The 19,005-nt window shown below is 39.0% G+C and overlaps 1 protein-coding gene across 2 annotated transcripts in view; it reads left to right on the forward strand.

The window, feature by feature from the left end:
- LOC124722982 (dehydrogenase/reductase SDR family member 7) overlaps window positions 1–19,005 on the forward strand; it is a 182,154-nt gene that overhangs the window by 131,318 nt on the left and 31,831 nt on the right. For both annotated transcript variants that reach the window (XM_047248151.1, XM_047248152.1), the window contains exon 5: window positions 1,956–2,195. In XM_047248151.1, coding sequence (XP_047104107.1) covers window positions 1,956–2,195 — 240 coding nt within the window. The remainder of the gene's footprint in view (window positions 1–1,955; window positions 2,196–19,005) is intronic.

Consider the following 19,005-nt stretch of genomic DNA (forward strand, 5'->3'; position numbering starts at 1 on the left):
AAGGGCTAGTAGAAATCTTTGGGTGACAGAAGAGATATTGAATTTAATTTATGAAAGGAGAAAATATAAAAATGCAGTAAATGAAGCAGGCAAAAAGGAATACAAACGTCTCAAAAATGAGATCGACAGGAAGTGCAAAATGGCTAAGCAGGGATGGCAGGAGGACAAATGTAAGGATGTAGAGGCTTATCTCACTAGGGTTAAGATAGATACTGCCTATAGGAAAATTAAAGAGACCTTTGGAGAAAAGAGAACCACTTGTATGAATATCAAGAGCTCAGATGGAAACCCAGTTCTAAGCAAAGAAGGGAAAGCAGAAAGGTGGAAGGAGTATATAGAAGGTGTATACAAGGGCGATGTACTTGAGGCCAATATTATGGAAATGGAAGAGGGTGTAGATGAAGATGATACTGACAGCATTGGGAGAGCCAGTCCCGACAAAACTCTACCATCTAGTGAGCAAGATTTATGAGACAGGCGAAATAACCTCAGACTTCAAGAAAAATATAAGAATTCCAATCCCAAAGAATGCAAGTGTTGACAGATGTGAAAATTACCGAACTATCAGTTTAATAAGCCATTGCTGTAGAATACTAACATGGATTCTTTACAGACTAATGGAAAAACTGGTAGACGCCGACCTCTGGGAAGTTCAGTTTGGATTCCATAGAAATGTTGGAACATGTGAGGCAATACTGACCCAATGACTTATCTTAGAAAATAGATTAAAGAAAGGCAAACCTACGTTTCTAGCATTTGTAGACTTAGAGAAAACTTTGGACAATGTTGACTGGAATACTCTTTTTCAAATTCTGAAGGTTGCAGGGGTAAAATACAGGGAGCGAAAGGCTATTTACAGTTTACAGAAACCACATGGCAGTTATAAGAGTTGAGGGGCAGGAAAGGGAAGCAGTGGTTGGGAAGGGAGTGAGACAGTGTTGTAGCCTATCCCTGATGTTATTCAATCTGTATATTGATCAAGCAGTAAAGGAAACAAAAGAAAAATTCGGAGTAGATATTAAAATCCATGGAGAAGAAATAAAAACTTTGAGGTTTGCCGATGACATTGTAATTCTGTCAGAGACAGCAAAGGACTTGGAAGAGCAGTTGAACGGAATGGACAGTGTCTTCAAAGGAGGATATAAGATGAACATCAACAAAAGCAAAACGAGGATAATGGAATGTAGTTGAATTAAGTCGGGTGATGCTGAGGGAATTAGATTAGGAAATGAGCCACTTAACATAGTAAAGGAGTTTTGCTATTTGTGGAGCAAAATAACTGATGGTGGTCGAAGTAGAGAGGATATAAAATCTAGATTGGTAATGGCAAGGAAAGCGTTTCTGAAGAAGAGAAATTTGTTAACATCGAGTATAGATTTAAGTGTCAGGAAGTCGTTTCTGAAAGTATTTGTATGAAGTGTAGCAATGTATGGAAGTGAAACATGGACGACAAATGGTTTGTACAAGAAGAGAATAGAAGCTTTCGAAATGTGGCGCTACAGAAGAATGCTGAAGATTAGATGGGTAGATCACATAACTAATGAGGAGGTATTGAATAGGATTGGGGAGAAGAGAAGTTTGTGGCACAACTTGACTAGAAGAAGGGATCGGTTGGTACGGCATGTTCTGAGCCATCAAGGGATCACAAATTTAGCATTGGAGGGCAGCATGAAGGGTAAAAATCGTAGAGGGAGACCAAGAGATGAATACACTAAGCAGATTCAGAAGGCTGTAGGTTGCAGTAGGTACTGGGAGATGAAGAAGCGTGCACAGATAGAGTAGCATGGAGAGCTGCATCAAACCAGTCTAGGGACTGAAGACCACAACAACAACAACAACAACCACCACCCCCTTTGCCCTTGTTTTGCTTTTCTAACACTTAATGTACTACTGTGGTTCATTTATTGTTGTAATGCATTGCAGAAAATTTTCACATATTCTTCCATCTTTTTCAGCTGGATATTCTTGTGAACAATGCTGGTAGATCACAGAGAGCAATTTGGGAAGACATTGATCTGGGAGTGGATAAAGCTGTATTTGACATTAATGTATTTTCAATAATCTCCCTGTCACGTATTGCAGTGAAATATTTTCTGAAGAGAGGGGAAGGACACATAGCTGTAACTTCAAGTTCTGCTGGAGTGTTTGGTGTACCATTTTCAGGATCATACACTGCATCAAAGCATGCTTTACATGTAAGTATTTTTGGCCAATCAGTGTGCTCACATTGTAGCTGGAGTTTTGGGAAATGGCTCTCCATAAAGTAACTGCATAGCATATTGTCAGGCCATGACTTTAATTTGGTAAGCTATTGTCTTATTATTTTAATTCTGCTTTCACTTTAAGTATATGTTTCTGGAGTGTGCTGATATAAATTGTTTGGATTTGCATTATGGAATTTGTGTGTTTTAACACTAAAAGAAGTTCACAGCAGAAAAATGATGCAGGAGGTTCTTTGAACAGTTCTTTTAATTCTCATAATGTATGCCAATCTTAACCTTAAGATGCCCAGTATAGTCTCTCATCTGTTCAGTTAACAAAGTTTGGAACAGAACTGTTCCATCCCTCTGTTTCCATCCCTTTTTATGAATGAGCAAGATGGGGCAATGGTAAGATATTAGACTTGCATTTGCCAGGATGATGGCCAAGTTACCATCTAAGCACCCACATTTACGTTTTATGTGGTTTCCGTAATTTACTCAAGGCAGATGGCAGGGTAATTTCTTTGAAAAGGTCATGGCTGATAATTTTCGCAATTGGGGCCTGGGCCCTGTCTGTAAAGGTTGCATTGTCAACAGGATATTAAATCATCATCTTGCTTTCCTCCTTTTCTCAGGCAGTTGCCTATGTAGCAATATTTGTTATACCCCTGCTCTGTCTCTATTGAAGTCGCTATAAATTTGTACAGTGTGTCAGTGTTAACTGAGTCAGTATGGTTTTCTTAATTCATTGAACAGTTGTATCCCATAGTACACTTTATAAATCAAAGGTTTTGTTAGAATCTTAAATTTACAATGTAATAAATGATCAACAGTAGTTGCAATCTGCACATAATTAAGTGCCATAGTGAAACGTCCTGGCATACTTGGTCTGTAGAATCCTTGTTTAAATTATGTGAATTATATCACTTTCCCATTTTGACTGCCATTGGATGAGTTGAAATATCTATTTATTTGCATACATTTTTGTGCAGTTTAGGCCATGTAGTCATTGTCATATAACTATCTGAAATATATATCAGGAGAGACCTAGTTAACAACAATTGATTATTTAGTTGAAAGGGTACAATGAGGTCTTACATAATATAACATCTCAAATCATCATATAGGAGTTACAGTAAAGCATTCATCAAGTCACATAATGGTAAAAATGTAGGGATCTGGCCTAGTGTGTAATAAAATGAAGCACAAGAAAAAAAGAAATTGTAGTATTAGGAGTCTTGTAGACTCACATTAGGTGTGCTGGGGTTAAAGAGCTGGTATTGGGGGAGTGGGGGCGGGGGGGGGGGGGGGGAGTGTATCCAGATGCATAGGTTTTGAAGAAGTGATTGAATTCAAGCATGTTGTGCTCATGCCAGTGTGTGGCAAACTCTCCTGGTGGCTACGGTAGACATGTTTCGTGGTCATGCTCACTTACAAGGCTTTGCCAAGTATACAGCAGATCTGGTATATAAAATGACTTCTTTGACAAGTGGGCCTGCCCCTTATCATGCAGGACTTGGCTATGGCCATGTAATAATCACTTCTGTGGCATGGTTTTAATGACTTATAAGTGCTGTGACTTTTCTGGTACAAGTCCTGTTACACAAAACACCACAAGTAATATTCCCTCACTTATACTTTCACTACAAGGCAAACACTTGTAATGCTAATCATGTCTTGAGCAAAAGTTTCCCTTTACGTATCAGTTTTATTTATGTTTTTTTTTCGAATTTTGACCATAATCATATTACCTAAGCTGTAAATAAAGTGTCAGTTTTCCTTCCAATAAAGAATTACCTTATGAACATGATTCCCTGATAACTCTGCAAAATAATTTCAAGGTGAAATACTGTTCATAACAGAGGATAACGAGGGTAATATGTTTAAAATTAGGAAGACAATTTTCATGGCATTAATTATAAACAACCACCAGTCCAAACCAGACATACTCTTACTGTAACCAGTGGGTTACACATTTCTTCTTTACATAGGTACAAAGTTTTATACAAGGGTCAAAAATATGCTTTCCATATGCTAAATAATGTAAACAGTCAGAACAAAACAAAAATAAATTTTGAACAGCTACGGAAACCATAAATAAGACTATGTCCTCATAGTTATGTTGTACTTTTCATCCACATACATTTTCAGATAACACTTTGCCTGATTTTAATCTGACTGTGAAATAGCAACAGAACAACAGAATCTCATATACTATGCAAGTGAAATCATTTATCAATTACAACATCAAATACTAAACATACATGAATAATTTAGTCAAGAAACAGTTTCAAAACCTACACTGCAGTAGTACATGAACTTTCGAGAAGTTTTAAAACTCTACTTGGTAGGGTAGCTTCTTTTCAGCATAAATAATTAGTATAAAATTCCACAATATTACTCAGATTAACTGTGAATAAAACATGCATTAAACATCTTGAGCATTCTGAACAGATGTTAATGTAGAATTCCAACTTCATACAGCACAACTCTAAAATAAGAAGTTATGATATGAATAAGGAATTGGACCTGATTGCATGTAATTGAGTAATCTTAATTTTCACACACATATGAAAATTCACATGCAGTATTTACAGTCAATAACATGAAAAGGTGATCTATGCATTTACATAACTGGAATGTATTATACTTGAAGGTGGTAAGCTGCAGTGTCAACCTGAAAAATGTCCTTTGTTCCACCATACAGCTGCTTTCCCACAACAGCTCACACTTGGCACATTAGATCAATTTACAACTCTTCTTTCTGGTACTGCCTGTATAATCTTGCCATAGAGTTAGCTGTGTCAGTCTTCCATACTTTCAAAAATGATATCATTGAATGCTAATATATGAAACAACTTTTACCAACCTGAGTGGTTCATATGCATACACTAGCCTCCATCCAAATGTGTTTCCTGCATGGTAGCTTTTCTTTGCACATAGAATGCCATTTGATAGGAAATTAGAATATGATGTTATGGGTGGGTCATCAACCATGTCTTGCTCTTGTATCTGATTGAGAGATATTGCAAAAGTGGTAAGGAACTTGAAGAAAGTTTGACATAAGGATGGACCAAGATATTTTGTAGATTGTATGGTTTGTGGAATATCACTTTGGGAGTATTGGGGAGGACTGAGAGTGAGATGTACCTTCAAGCCCTGATGAAGAACATGCTTAAGTTGTTCCAAACTTGGGTGGTATTGGGTAGTGAGTCTGGTGCTACTCTGCAGACAGTTCAAGTGGATAGCCAGAATATAAGGAACGTATGGATATTGCATGGAAGGCCTGTATAGAGACCAGGTTTGGAAGGTAATGCCTCTCTATAAAGGCTTTAATAAAACCTTCAGCATACTGTACAATATTGGAAAGATAAAATTTTAGTGATTGGGGAGAAACCACAAAAGGCGTCCCACGGGGTTCAGTTGTGTGGCCACTCCTATTCCTTCAATATGTGAATGGCCTTCCACTTAACATTCAACCAGGATAATTGGTACTTTTTGCAAATGATACTTGTGTTATAATAAATCTCATTAGACAGAAAGCAAAAGAAGAGCTGGTAGATGGTATTTCGCAATGCATTATAAAGTGGTTCTTAGAAAATGAACTCTCCCTTTTTTTGGGCGGGGGGGGGGGGGGGGGGGGGGGGGGGGGGGGGGGAGGAGAAAAACACACACCATATTCAGTTCTGTACAACAAATAAGAGTCATACCAGCAACTGATGTAGCACATGAGCAGGAGTCAGTAAATAGGGTAGAATGCTCAATATTTTTGGGTGTTCATATTAATGAAGACTTGAACTGGAAGAAGCATATTACTGAGCTTCTCATAGAGTTAAATTCAGCAACTTTTGCTCTTCATATATTTGCTAGTCTTGCAAACAAACAAACCAACCTCCTGACATATTTTACATATTTTCACTCAATAATGACTTGTGGGATAATTTCCTGGGCTAACTCATCACTTATAAAGAAAATATTGATTACACAAAAGCAAACAGTAAGAATAATGTGTTGTGTTCACTTATAGGTGTTATGTAGATACCATTTCAAGGAGGTAGACACTTTAATTGCGCCATCACAGTACACATCTTAGTTAATGAAATTCATCATAAATAAGCCATCACAATTCCAGAAGAACAGTGATGTCTATACCTACAATGCTAGAGGGAAAAATGATCTTCATTACCCATTGTTAAAGCTGTCAGAGGCTCAGAAAGGAGTTCAACATGCAACAACAAAAAGTTTTCATTATTTGTCCAGTAACATTAGCAAAGAAATATAACTTGAATTCATTTCTCCTGGACAACTCCTTCTATTCCACTGACAGGTTTCTGTTTAAAAGCTGATAGCCATGGGGAAAAGCCTAGTTTTTAACTGTTGTTGCAGGAGTAGGACTAAGATGATGATATGTTAATTAATGTTAACACTAATCATTTATACATATCCTGTAAATTGACTCTTTCTGCATCATGCCCATAAAAGAATCATTCAAATGATCTATGGAACATGTAACTAACTAAAATAATATACGGAAAAGGTAGAGTGCAGCTTATCATAAAGATGACATGTTAAGGTGCAGACAGACCCAACTAAAAGACACTTTTACTTTAGCTTTCAGCCACAGCCTTTGTCAGAGAAAGAAACACACACACACACACACACACACACACACACACACACACACAGTCATTGACACAAGCAAGCACACCTCATGTATGTGCACGCACATGACTGCCATCTCCAGCAGCTTGGACTGGAGAGCCATCTGTGCGTGAAAGGGGGGGGGGGGGGGGGCGGGCACGCGCACACACGTGCACGCACATTGACAAAGGCTGTGACTGATAACATGTCATCTAAATGGTAAGTAGCAACCTATCTTTTCCTTATGTTGTTGATGTGGTGTCACAGCCAGACACCACACTTTAAATCGGCCGCGGTCCATTAGTATACGCCGGACCCGCGTGTCGCCACTGTCAGTGATTGCAGACCGAGCGCCACCACACGGCAGGTCTAGAGAGACTTACTAGCACTCGCCCCAGTTGTACAGACGACTTTGCCAGAAGGGGATCACTGACATACGCTCTCATTAGCCGAGACAATAGTTAGCATAGCCTTCAGCTACGTCATTTGCTACGCCCTAGCAAGGTGCCATAATCCTTTGCTATATATATTGTGATGCCTGTACCGTCAGACCAATGTTCACCAATTATGGATTAAAGTTAAGTATTACATCAACTACGTACTTTATTTGCTACTACACATTTCCATGTAATGTTCCAGACCTCACGCCAGTCTGCATGTAATTAACACGTGCATTTCGGCCTCCTCTAGCAACACAGTGTTGGCTCTTCTGCCAACACTTCAGTTGATACTCCAACCTGGAGTTTCCATTGTTTGACTGACTAAAATGTATTACTCGTCATTGCAGATGTGCTGTCCATGTCTAATCGAACTGTATGGGAGAGATTTTTTGGTGTATTAGAGATGTTCACTATCAGAATGTGGGTTATGTTAGAGGTTAATGGGCTTTAAGTTTTTGGCTGTATATATTGCATGTGAATTTTCATATGTACACAAAAATTAAGAATACCCGATTACATGCAACTTTGGATAGGTTCCTTTCTCCCATTCTGATTTCTTTCTTTAATGTTGTAATGTTTGGAGCCACAGAAACGTGCACATCAATGTGCAGGAGGGTGCAACACTGGATTGGGAGGAATAGGTGAAGACGATAGGAAAAAAGGTGTTGTGGCTGTGTGAGAATGATGATTATGTTTCTCCCTGGGTGCAGTTTATGGAGATCTCATCAATTCACCTGAGCTAGACAGGGTGTTTAGGAGCTTCAGTGACTAAGAAGGTTTTGTGTAGGTAGGTATATGTGTATCATGTGGGTGCCCATGACTATGTTGCAGATTTGATAAAACATCTTACCCTGGAAGGAGAAGTAATTATGGGTAAGAATATATGGTCAAGTGTACAGGGAATGAGGTGGCAAAATTGGAGTCTGCAAGACATTGGAAGAGATAGTGTTCGACAGTGGTAAGACCACGAACAAGGGGAATATATGTATATAGGATAGTGGCACTAACAGATTGCAAATGATTGTACTTTCTCTGTGGTATAAATTTTATCCATTGTTATTTTGGAAGACAGGTTCTTTTGTAAGAACTTCCCCTTTGGTATATGAAAGCCATAAATCTTAGGAAGCAGACAGACTGTGTTGATTATGGTTTACGGAGATTTTTCACATATCTTGCTCTGTTGTTGTCCTCGTCATCTTCAGTCCAAAGACCAGTTTAATGCAACTCTCTGGACTAGTCTCTCCAGTGCAAGCCTCTTCATTTCTGCATAACTACTGCAGTCTATGTACACTTGAAGCTGTTTATTGAGTTGGGTCTAGGTTTCCCTCTATAATTTTTACTCCCACACTTCCCTCCATTATCATCTTGACAAGTCTTTGATGCTTCAGGATGTGTCGTATAAATTGAGCCCTTAAGTTGTACCAAAATTATCTTTTCTCACTGATTTGATTGACTACATTTTCATCAGTTACCCACTTTATCCACCAGAACTTCAGCATTCCTCTGTAGCACCACATTTCAAACGCTGCTATTCTCTTCTCATTTGCATCATGTTTCACTTCTGTTTAAGAGTACACACCAGGCAAATAACTTCAGAAAATATTTTCCAACACTTAAATTTATATTTGGTGTAAACTAATTTTTCTTTCTTACAAGTGTTTTTCTTGCTACTGGCAGTCTGAAATTAATATCCTCTCTACTTTGGCCATTGTAACTCTCTTTGCTGCTAAAATAACTAAAATTATGTATTGCTTTTAGTGTCTCATTTACTAAACCAATTACCTAAGCATTGCCTGATTTAAGTTGACTGCATTCTGTAATGATTGTTTTCCTTTTGTTGATAATCATATTATTAAATCTTTTCAAGACATTACCCTTCCAAGGCCTTTGTTGTCTCTAATTGAATCACAGTGTCATTCACAAAGCTGAAAGTTTTTATTTCCTCTCCTTAAAATGTAATTCCTTTTTGGAATTTCTCCTCAGGTTTCTTTACTGCTTGTGCATTGTGCAGATTGAATAACATCAAGGGCGGATCACAGCCATGACTCAATACATTCTAAACTGCTGCTTGCTATTCAAGTCCTTTGACTTTTATAACTTCAGCTTGTTTTCTGAACAGGTAGTAGATAATATTTTACTCCCTTTATATCATGTCTGCTCTGCAGTTGGCACTTGAGTGCTCGGCAGAGGGCTCATCAAACTCCTTTCAGACTGTTACTCTACTGGCCCACACTCAAACAGCATGTGGTGAAAAAGAACACACAAATATCTGTGTGTGAGCTCTGATTTTTCTTATTTTATTATAATGGTCATTTCTCATATTTTAATATTCAGACAAGTAATGCGGCAACTGAAATTTCGTGAAAAGACCCCACCGCAGTGAAACATGTCTTTGTTTTAATGATTGGCACCCCAATACGCATACCATATCTGTGACTCTCTCTCTCTCTCTCTCTCTCTCCTCTAGTTTGTGATAATACAAAACCAGCTGCCCTTCTCTGAACTTTCTTGATGTCCTCCATCATTCGTATCTAGAAAGGATCCGATAGCACACAGCAATACTCCAGAAGAGTACAGGCAAGTGTAGTGCAGGAAGTCCCTTCAGTAGATTTGTTGCATCTTCTAAGTGGAGAACCTTTGCAGAATCTTGTCACAGTCATTTTTCAATTTTTTTTTTTTGGCTTTACTAGATGGTAAACAACAGCACCATTTGCAGCAATCTAAGAGAGCTGCTCAGATTATCTTCTAAATTGCTTATATAGATTCGGAATCGTAGAGGGCCTGTAACAATACTTTGGGGAATTCCAGCTGTCACTTCTGTTTCAGTCAATGACTTACCATCAGTTGCTATGAACAGTGAACTTCCAGACAGGAAATCATGGATCAAGTCACACAGTCCATAGTCATGCAGTTTCATTAGAACCTGCTTCTGAGGGATGGTGTCGGAAGCCCTCTGGAAATCTAGAAATATGGACTCAACTTGAGAGCCCCTATTGATAGCACTAATTGCCTTGTGTGAATAAAGAACCAGTTGTGTTTCACAAGAACAATATTTTCTGAACCCATGGTTATTGTGTATCAATATAGCTTTTTCTTTGAGGTATTTGCTAATATTCAGACACAGTATATGTTCCAAAATCCTATTGCAAATTGATTTCAGTAATACAGATCTATAATTAAGACAGAGCACTTCTATTTTCTATGAGTTATGATCTTTGAACCACTAGTTTTAACTTCATATCAGTTACTACCTGCCTTCCGCATGGAAAACACCTGTCTCACCACTGACAACTAGTTGAGACACACATGGGTACTGTCAACAAGTATGGGCCTGAAGATGATGATGTAACAACATCGAAACTAGTTGCCAATAAAACCAACACCTTAATACAGCTGGAGGAATTAAGTCACTTTTTAACATGTTCCAAGTCGTCCGTTTTAATTATGGGTATACAAAGACTTCTATTTCCATTCTTGTGTATTTGTGTGACCTGTGCAACTTTCCACTTGTTAGGTATGGATCCTTCATTGAGCAAGCCATTGTATACAAGTGCCAAATACAGGGCTGTTTCATGAGCATACTCCTAAAGGAACCAAATTGGTATATAATCTGAGCAGGAAAATATTTCTTTATTATGTGATTTAAGTTGCTTCGCTTACCCTAGCGTATCTACAGCGAAGTTATTCATTCGTGATTTGAAAAGTAGAATATTTAGTGCATCTTCTTTGGTTAAGGAACTTTGGAAAGCTGAGTTTAGTAACTAGTGGTGCTATAACATAATGAAAATATTTATTGTGGCTTGCCACTAGCTTACTTTAAATATGAACAGAATCTCTTGTGATTTTTTGGCAGATTTAGTCTTACAGTAAACTTGGTGGTACACAGTCCCTGTATCTATTATTATGCTCCCTATTTTCTCAGGATTATTTACTGCTAAGGTGCCTAGTATGTCATTGAGACCAGTTACATTTTAAGTAGGCTTCTGTTCTAGCTGCTCTAAATAATTTTTAGATGATGTTTTATGCGTTACATTGACTTTAAACATATATTTTCATCAAAATATTGATGTTAGATTGAAGTCACCAACAACTGTAACTGTATAAGTTGGGCACCTATTCTAAATGACACTCTAGTTTTCTTTGAACCTTTTAGCAACTATATCATCTGATGTTTTGTGTATTTGATGCTCTGCAGCTTGTAGAAATTGTAGATAAGTTGGTATTAGTTTATTTTACTGGACGAGTTTTTGGTGCTGCTCATCATCAGCAGTATCTGCAGTAACATACTTCTTATAATACTCTACTTATGGTATACATAGTAGTGTTATATGTGTATGTGTTTTTTCATCTCATTATAATGTGACTAGCTATATGCAGAATGCTTCTTTAGCAAATGCCAGTGATAATACCCTACTGGCCATTAAAATTGGTACACCACGAAGGTGACATGTTACAGATGAGAAATTTAACCGACAGGAAGAAGATGCTGTGATATGCAAGTGATTAGCTTTTCAGAGCATTCACACAAGGTGGATTGAGAAGGGTAATACGGAATGCCGTGCTGGATCCCAACGGCCTTGTATCACTAGCAGTCGAGATGACAGGCATCTTATCCGCATGGCTGTAACGGATCGTGCAGCCACGTCTCGATCCCTGAGTCAACAGATGGAAAGTTTGCAAGACAACAACCATCTGCATGAATAGTTCGACGATGTTTGCAGCAGCATGGACCATCAGCTCGGAGACCACAGCTGCGGTTACCCTTGACGCTGCATCACAGACAGGAGCGCCTGTGTTGGTGTACTCAACAACGAACCTGGGTGCATGAATGGCAAAACATCATTTTTTTGGATGAATCTAGGTTCTGTTTACAGCATCATGATGGTTGCATCCGTGTTTGGCGACATCGCGGTGAACGCACATTTGAAGCGTGTATTCATCATTCCCATACTGGCGTATCACCCGGCGTGATGGTATGGGGTGCCATTGGTTACACGTCTCGGTCACCTCTTGCTCGCATCGACAGCACTTTGAACAGTAGACGTTACATTTCAGATGTGTTACGACCCGTGGCTCTACCCTTCATTCGATCCCTCCGAAACCCTACATTTCAGCAGGATAATGCACGACTGCATTTTGCAGGTCCTGTACAGGCCATTCTGGGTACATACTCCAGATCTCTCACCAACTGAAAATGTCTGGTCAATGGTGGCCGAGCAACTGGCTCGTCACAATACGCCAGTCACTATTGTTGATGAACTGTGGTATCGTGTTGAAGCTGCATGGGCAGCTGTACCTGTACACGCCATCCAAACTCTGTTTGACTCAATGCCCAGGTGTATCAAGGCCGTTATTACGGCCAGAGGTGGTTGTTCTGGGGACTGATTTCTCAGTATCTGTGCACCCAAATTGCGTAAAAATGTAATCACATGTCAGTTCTAGTATAATATATTTGCCCAATGAATACCCGTTAATCACCTGTATTTCTTCTTGGTGTAGCAATTTTAATGGCCAGTTGTGGACTTATAATAATCTGGTAATAGCACAGTTATACAATTTAAAAAATATACACATATGCAATCAGCATAATGCATATTTTACAAAATTTACTTTATTATAATTGACTCTCTCCCGCGTGGTCCATTGATAGTGACCGGGCCAAATACCTCATGAAATAAGCATCAAATGAAGAAACTAAAAAGAATGAAGCTCATCTAGCTTGAAGGGGGACACCAGATGGCGCTATGGTTGGCCCACTAGATGGGGCTGCCATAGGTCAAATGGATATTGACTGTGTTTTTAAAAATAGGAACCCTCATTTTTTATCACATATTTGTGTAGTACGTAAAGAAATATGACTCTTTTAATTGGACCACTTTTTTCGCTTTGTGATAGATGACGCTGTAATAGTCACAAACATATAAGTACATGGTATCACGTAACATTCCGCCAGTGTGGACGGTATTTGCTTCGTGATACATTACCCATGTTAGAATGGACTGTTTACCAATTGTGGAAAAGGTCGATATCGTGTTGATGTATGGCTATTGTGATCAAAATGCCCAACGGGCGTATGATATGTATGCTGCTCGGTATCCTGGACAACATCATCCAAGTGTCCCGACCGTTTGCCAGATAGTTACGTTATTCAAGGAAACAGGAAGCGTTCAGCCACATATGAAACGTCAACCATGACCTGCAACAAATGATGATGCCCATGTAGGTGTTTTAGCTGCTGTCACGGCCAATCCGCACATCAGTAACAGACAAATTGCGCGAGAATCGGGAATCTCAAAAACGTCAGTGTTGAGAATGCTACATCAACATTGATTGCACCCATACCATATTTCTGTGCACCAGGAATTGCATGGCGACGACTTTGAACGTCGTGTACAGTTCTGCCACTGGGCACGAGAGAAATTACGGGATGATGACAGGTTTTTTGCACGCATTCTATTTAGTGACGAAGCGTCATTCACCAACAGCAGTAATGTAAACCGGCATAATATGCACAATTGGGCAACAGAAATTCCATGATGGCTGCAACAAGCGGAACACGAGCGACCTTGGCGGGTTAATGTATGGTGCGGCATTATGGGAGGAAGGATAATTGGCCCCCATATTATCAATGGCAATCTAAGTGGTGCAATGTATGCTGATTTCCTACGTAATGTTCTACTGATGTTACAACAAGATGGCAGAATGGCGATGTGCTTCCAACATGATGGATGTCCAGCACATAGCTCGCGTGTGGTTGAAGCGGTATTGAATAGCATATTTCATGACAGGTGGATTGGTCGTCAAAGCACCATACCATGGTCCGCACGTTGACCAGATCTGACGTCCCCGTATTTCATTCTGTGGGGAAAGTTGAAGGATATTTGCTATCATGATCCACCAACAACACCTGACAACATGTGTCAGCGCATTGTCAATGCATGTGCGAACATTACGGAAGGCGAACTACTCGATGTTGAGAGGAATGTCATTAGACGTATTGCCAAAGGCATTGAGGTTGACGGACATCATTTTGGGCATTTATTGCATAAATGTGGTATTTACAGGTAATCACACTCTAACAGCATGCGTTCTCAGAAATTATAAGTTCACAAAGGTACATGTATCACATTGGAACAACCAAAATAAAATGTTCAAAAATACCTACGTTCTGTATTTTAATTTAAAAAACCTACCTGTTACCAACTGTTTGTCTAAAATTGTGAGCCATATGTTTGTGACTATTACAGCACCATCTATCACAAAGTGAAAAAAGTGGTCCAACTAAAACATTCATATTTCTTTACGTACTACACGAATATGTAATAAAAAATAGGGGTTCCTATTTTTAAAAAATGCAGTTGATATCCATTTGGCCAATAGCAGCGACATCTAGGGGGGGCAGCCGTAGCGCCATATGGTTTCCCCCTTCAAGCTAGACAAGTTTCGTTCTTTATAGTTTTTTCGTTTGACGCATATTTCATGAGATATTTGGCCCGGTCACGATCAATGGACCACCCTGTATATAAAAGGAAACAGTTTAGCAATGAAAATCTCCATGCTGGTACACTAGTTAAAACTCTTCTTCACTATATCGAGAACAATTTTTGAATAATAATAATAATAATAATAATAATAATAATAATAATAGTAATTCAAAATGGTGTAATTAAATTCAGTATGATCATAGATATGTAAATGATACATGAATTTTATTTGAAGAAACATAAAACTATCTTCTACTTGTAGTGGAATAGCCTTCATAAAATATCACCATTACATGTAGAGGACAAGAACCTAAACTTTCTGAATCTCAAAATCAAAAGAAATGGACCAATGCACAAATTCAGTATCTGCTGAAAACAGATATCCACAGACTGTATACAGTAATATTCAACAGCTCGTCATCTGAGAGCACACAAAGAAGCATCACATTTTCAAACCTGCATAGAGCGCCTCGTAAAGTATCCATTGACTAAAGAAAACATAACATGTGAATTAAAGGCACTACAAAGAATAACAAAAAATAATTGTTACAACTCCACCATACTAAACAAAATTTATACCAGAAAACTACACACAAATGGAAAGAAAATAAAAGAAAACGTTACGTCAACAAGGACAAAGTAAAGCAAAAATACACAGTTCACTATCATACCATAATGGGGAAAATTTTCAAATAAAATGAGACTTGCACTTCAGAAAACCAGTCAAAATATAGGCTTCAGAACACATAACACATTGCAGTCACAAATTTCTTGTAACATAGACTAATCCTGTAAATTTGCATGTTACTGTGTTTATAAGTTTGTTTCTGTAGCTGAATGGTCAGGGCAGATGGCAGCCGTCTTTAGGAACCGGGTTCAATTCCTGGTACTGCTAAGCAATTTTCCTTGGTAGGAGGACTGGTATGAGCTGCACTCAGCCTTGAGATGCCAATTGATGAGCTACTTGACCGAGTAGTAGCAGCTCCACTATCTGGAAAGTCTGCAAAACAGACAAGACAGCAGTGTGCTGACATCATCACCCTCCATACTGCATCTGCATGCCATTGCAAGGCAGAGGATGACATGGCAGCCTGTAGAGATCTCTTGGGCCTTCACAGCCTGACAAGGAGTCGTTTTTTAGGTGTCATTATACAATAACTGTGAGAAATTTACACAGGACAAACTGGAAAAAATTTCAAAACAAGATTTAAAGAACATCTGAAACACGACTGGCACGAATATATCTTCATTTAGCACACACGTAAAAAAAGAAAATGACACGCCAGTGGCAAGACAGTCTGCCCATCAATCCTGAAGATTGGTGAAAATGGCAACTTACTAAATATATTAGAAAAATAGAAATTTTCACATATACAGGGTGTTACAAAAAGGTACGGCCAAACTTTCAGGAAACATTCCTCACACACAAAGAAAGAAAAGATGTTATATGGACATGTGTCCGGAAACGCTTACTTTCCATGTTAGAGCTCATTTTATTACTTCTCTTCAAAGCACATTAATCATGGAATGAAAACACACAGCAACAGAACGTACCAGTGTGACTTCAAACACTTTGTTACAGGAAATGTTCAAAATGTTCTCCGTTAGCGAGGATACATGCATCCACCCTCCGTCGCATGGAATCCCTGATGCGCTGATGCAGCCCTGGAGAATGGCGTATTGTATCACAGCCGAGCACGAAGAGTCTCTACATTTGGTACCGGGGTTGCGTAGACAAGAGCTTTCAAATGTAAATGAAAGTCAAGAGGATTGAGGTCAGGAGAGCGTCGAGGCCATGGAATTGGTCTGCCTCTACCAATCCATCGGTCACCGAATCTGTTGTTGAGAAGCTTACGAACACTTCGACTGAAATGTGCAGGAGCTCCATCGTGCATGAACCACATGTTGTCTCGTACTTGCAAAGGCACATGTTCTAGCAGCACAAGTAGAGTATCCCATATGAAATCATGATAATGTGCTCCATTGAGCGTAGGTGGAAGAACATGGGGCCCAATCAAGACATCACCAACAATGCCTCCCCAAACGTTCACAGAAAATCTGTGTTGATGACGTGATTGCTCAATTGTGTGCGGATTCTCGTCAGCCCACACATGTTGATTGTGAAAATTTACAATTTGATTACGTTGGAATGAAGCCTCATCCGTAAAGAGAACATGTGCACTGAAATGAGGATTGACACATTGTTGGATGAACCATTCACAGAGGTGTACCCGTGGAGGCCAATCAGCTGCTGATAGTGCCTGCACACGCTGTTCATGGTACAGAAACAACTGGTTCTCCCGTAGCACTCTCCATACAGTGACGTGGTCAACATTACCTTGTACAGCATCAACTTCTCTGACGCTGACATTAGGGTTATCGTCAACTGCACGAAGAATTGCCTCGTCCATTGCAGGTGTCCTCGTCATTCTAGGTCTTCCCCAGTCGCAAGTCATAGGCTGGAATGTTCCATGCTCCCTAAGACGCCGATCAGTTGCTTCGAACGTCTTCCTGTCGGGACACCTTCGTTCTGGAAATCTGTCTCGATACAAACGTACCGCGCGACGGCTATTGCCCCGTGCTAATCCATACATCAAGTGGGCATCTGCCAACTCCGCATTTGTAAACATTGCACTGACTGCAAAACCACATTCGTGATGAACACTAACCTGTTGATGCTACGTACTGATGTGCTTGATACTAGTACTGTAGAGTAATGAGTCGCATGTCAACACAAGCACCGAAGTCAACATTACCTTCCCTCATTTGGGCCAACTGGCGGTGAATCGAGGAAGTACAGTACGTACTGATGAAACTAAAATGAGCTCTAACATGGAAATTAAGCATTTCCGGACACATGTTCGCATGACATCTTTTCTTTATTTGTGTGTGAGGAATGTTTCCTGAAAGTTTGGCCATACCTTTTTGTACCACCCTGTATAACGAAACGTCTTGACATTATTTTAAATGAACAGACAAATCATCAAAATTTTCACCAGTGTTCTTTACAGACAATACATTTCTTTGTTCTACTTACATATAGTATAAAAATTAGCAATTGCATTATAAATGTTTTATGACATATAATAAAAAATAATCATTGAATTGCCAATGACGACTGAATACATTTTTTGAAAAATAATTTATGCTGACTGCATATATGTACATATATAAATAATATAATCATATTATTACACAATTATCATGAAATATCGTCATTGTCATGTGCTAAAAAGCATTACATATAAGGCAAATCACATTACAATGATATGAAAAACTGCAAAAACATAAAACATATAGTGTATGCTTTAAGTAAAGTATTATAACAACTAGCCGAGGTCTTGGCTGCCCAGATATGTATTCTATTAACTAGGTTTCACATGATCGATGGTTTAGGAACCCATGCTGATTGACATGGAGTAGTTCATTCTATTCAAGATACCTCATTATATTTAAACTCAGAATATGTTCTAAGATTCTACAACAAACTGATGTCAAGGATATTGGATGGTAGTTTTGTGGATCACTTCTACTACCCCCATTGTAGATGGGTGTGACCTGTGTTTTTTTTGAACTACTGGGCATTGTCTTTTGTTTGAGAATCTATAGTAGATTATAATTAGAAGGGGCTAACTCAGTTGCAGTTTCGGTATAGAAACTAATGTGGATTCCTTGGGTCCCTTGAGCTTTGTTCAGTTTTAATGAATTCAGCTGTTCCTCATCACCACCGACACTAACACTGAGAATTCACTCATCTTTTTAGTGGTACAAAGATTAAACTGGGACAATTCTCCTAGGTTTTCCCATGTAAAGGAACATTTGGAAACAGAGCTAAGCATTTCAGCTTTTGCTTTACTATCCTCAATTTCAGTTCCTGTCTTATTTGTTAGGATACTAACTTTGGTGACTAACAGCCTTTACGCAAGTCCAGAGTTTCTTTGGGTTTTGTGAAAGATCATTTGACCATATCCCATTACAGTAGTCACTGCAGGCTTCATGCATAGCTGTCTTGACAGCCAAACATGTTTCTTTCAGCACCTCTTTTTCTATAGTCCTACGCTTTGTTTTACACCTATTATACAGTAGTCTGTGTTTCTTTAAAAGTTTCTTTACAGTGACTGTCTACCGCAGAGGTCCCTCCCATTATGAACTTTTCTGCTGGGTACATATCTCTTCAGTGCATGGTCAACTATTCTTCTGAACTTGTGGCATAGTTCCTCTACATGCTCCTACCCTGTG

Source organism: Schistocerca piceifrons, chromosome X (assembly GCF_021461385.2).
Source record: "Schistocerca piceifrons isolate TAMUIC-IGC-003096 chromosome X, iqSchPice1.1, whole genome shotgun sequence".
NCBI classification, from domain to species: domain Eukaryota; kingdom Metazoa; phylum Arthropoda; class Insecta; order Orthoptera; family Acrididae; genus Schistocerca; species Schistocerca piceifrons.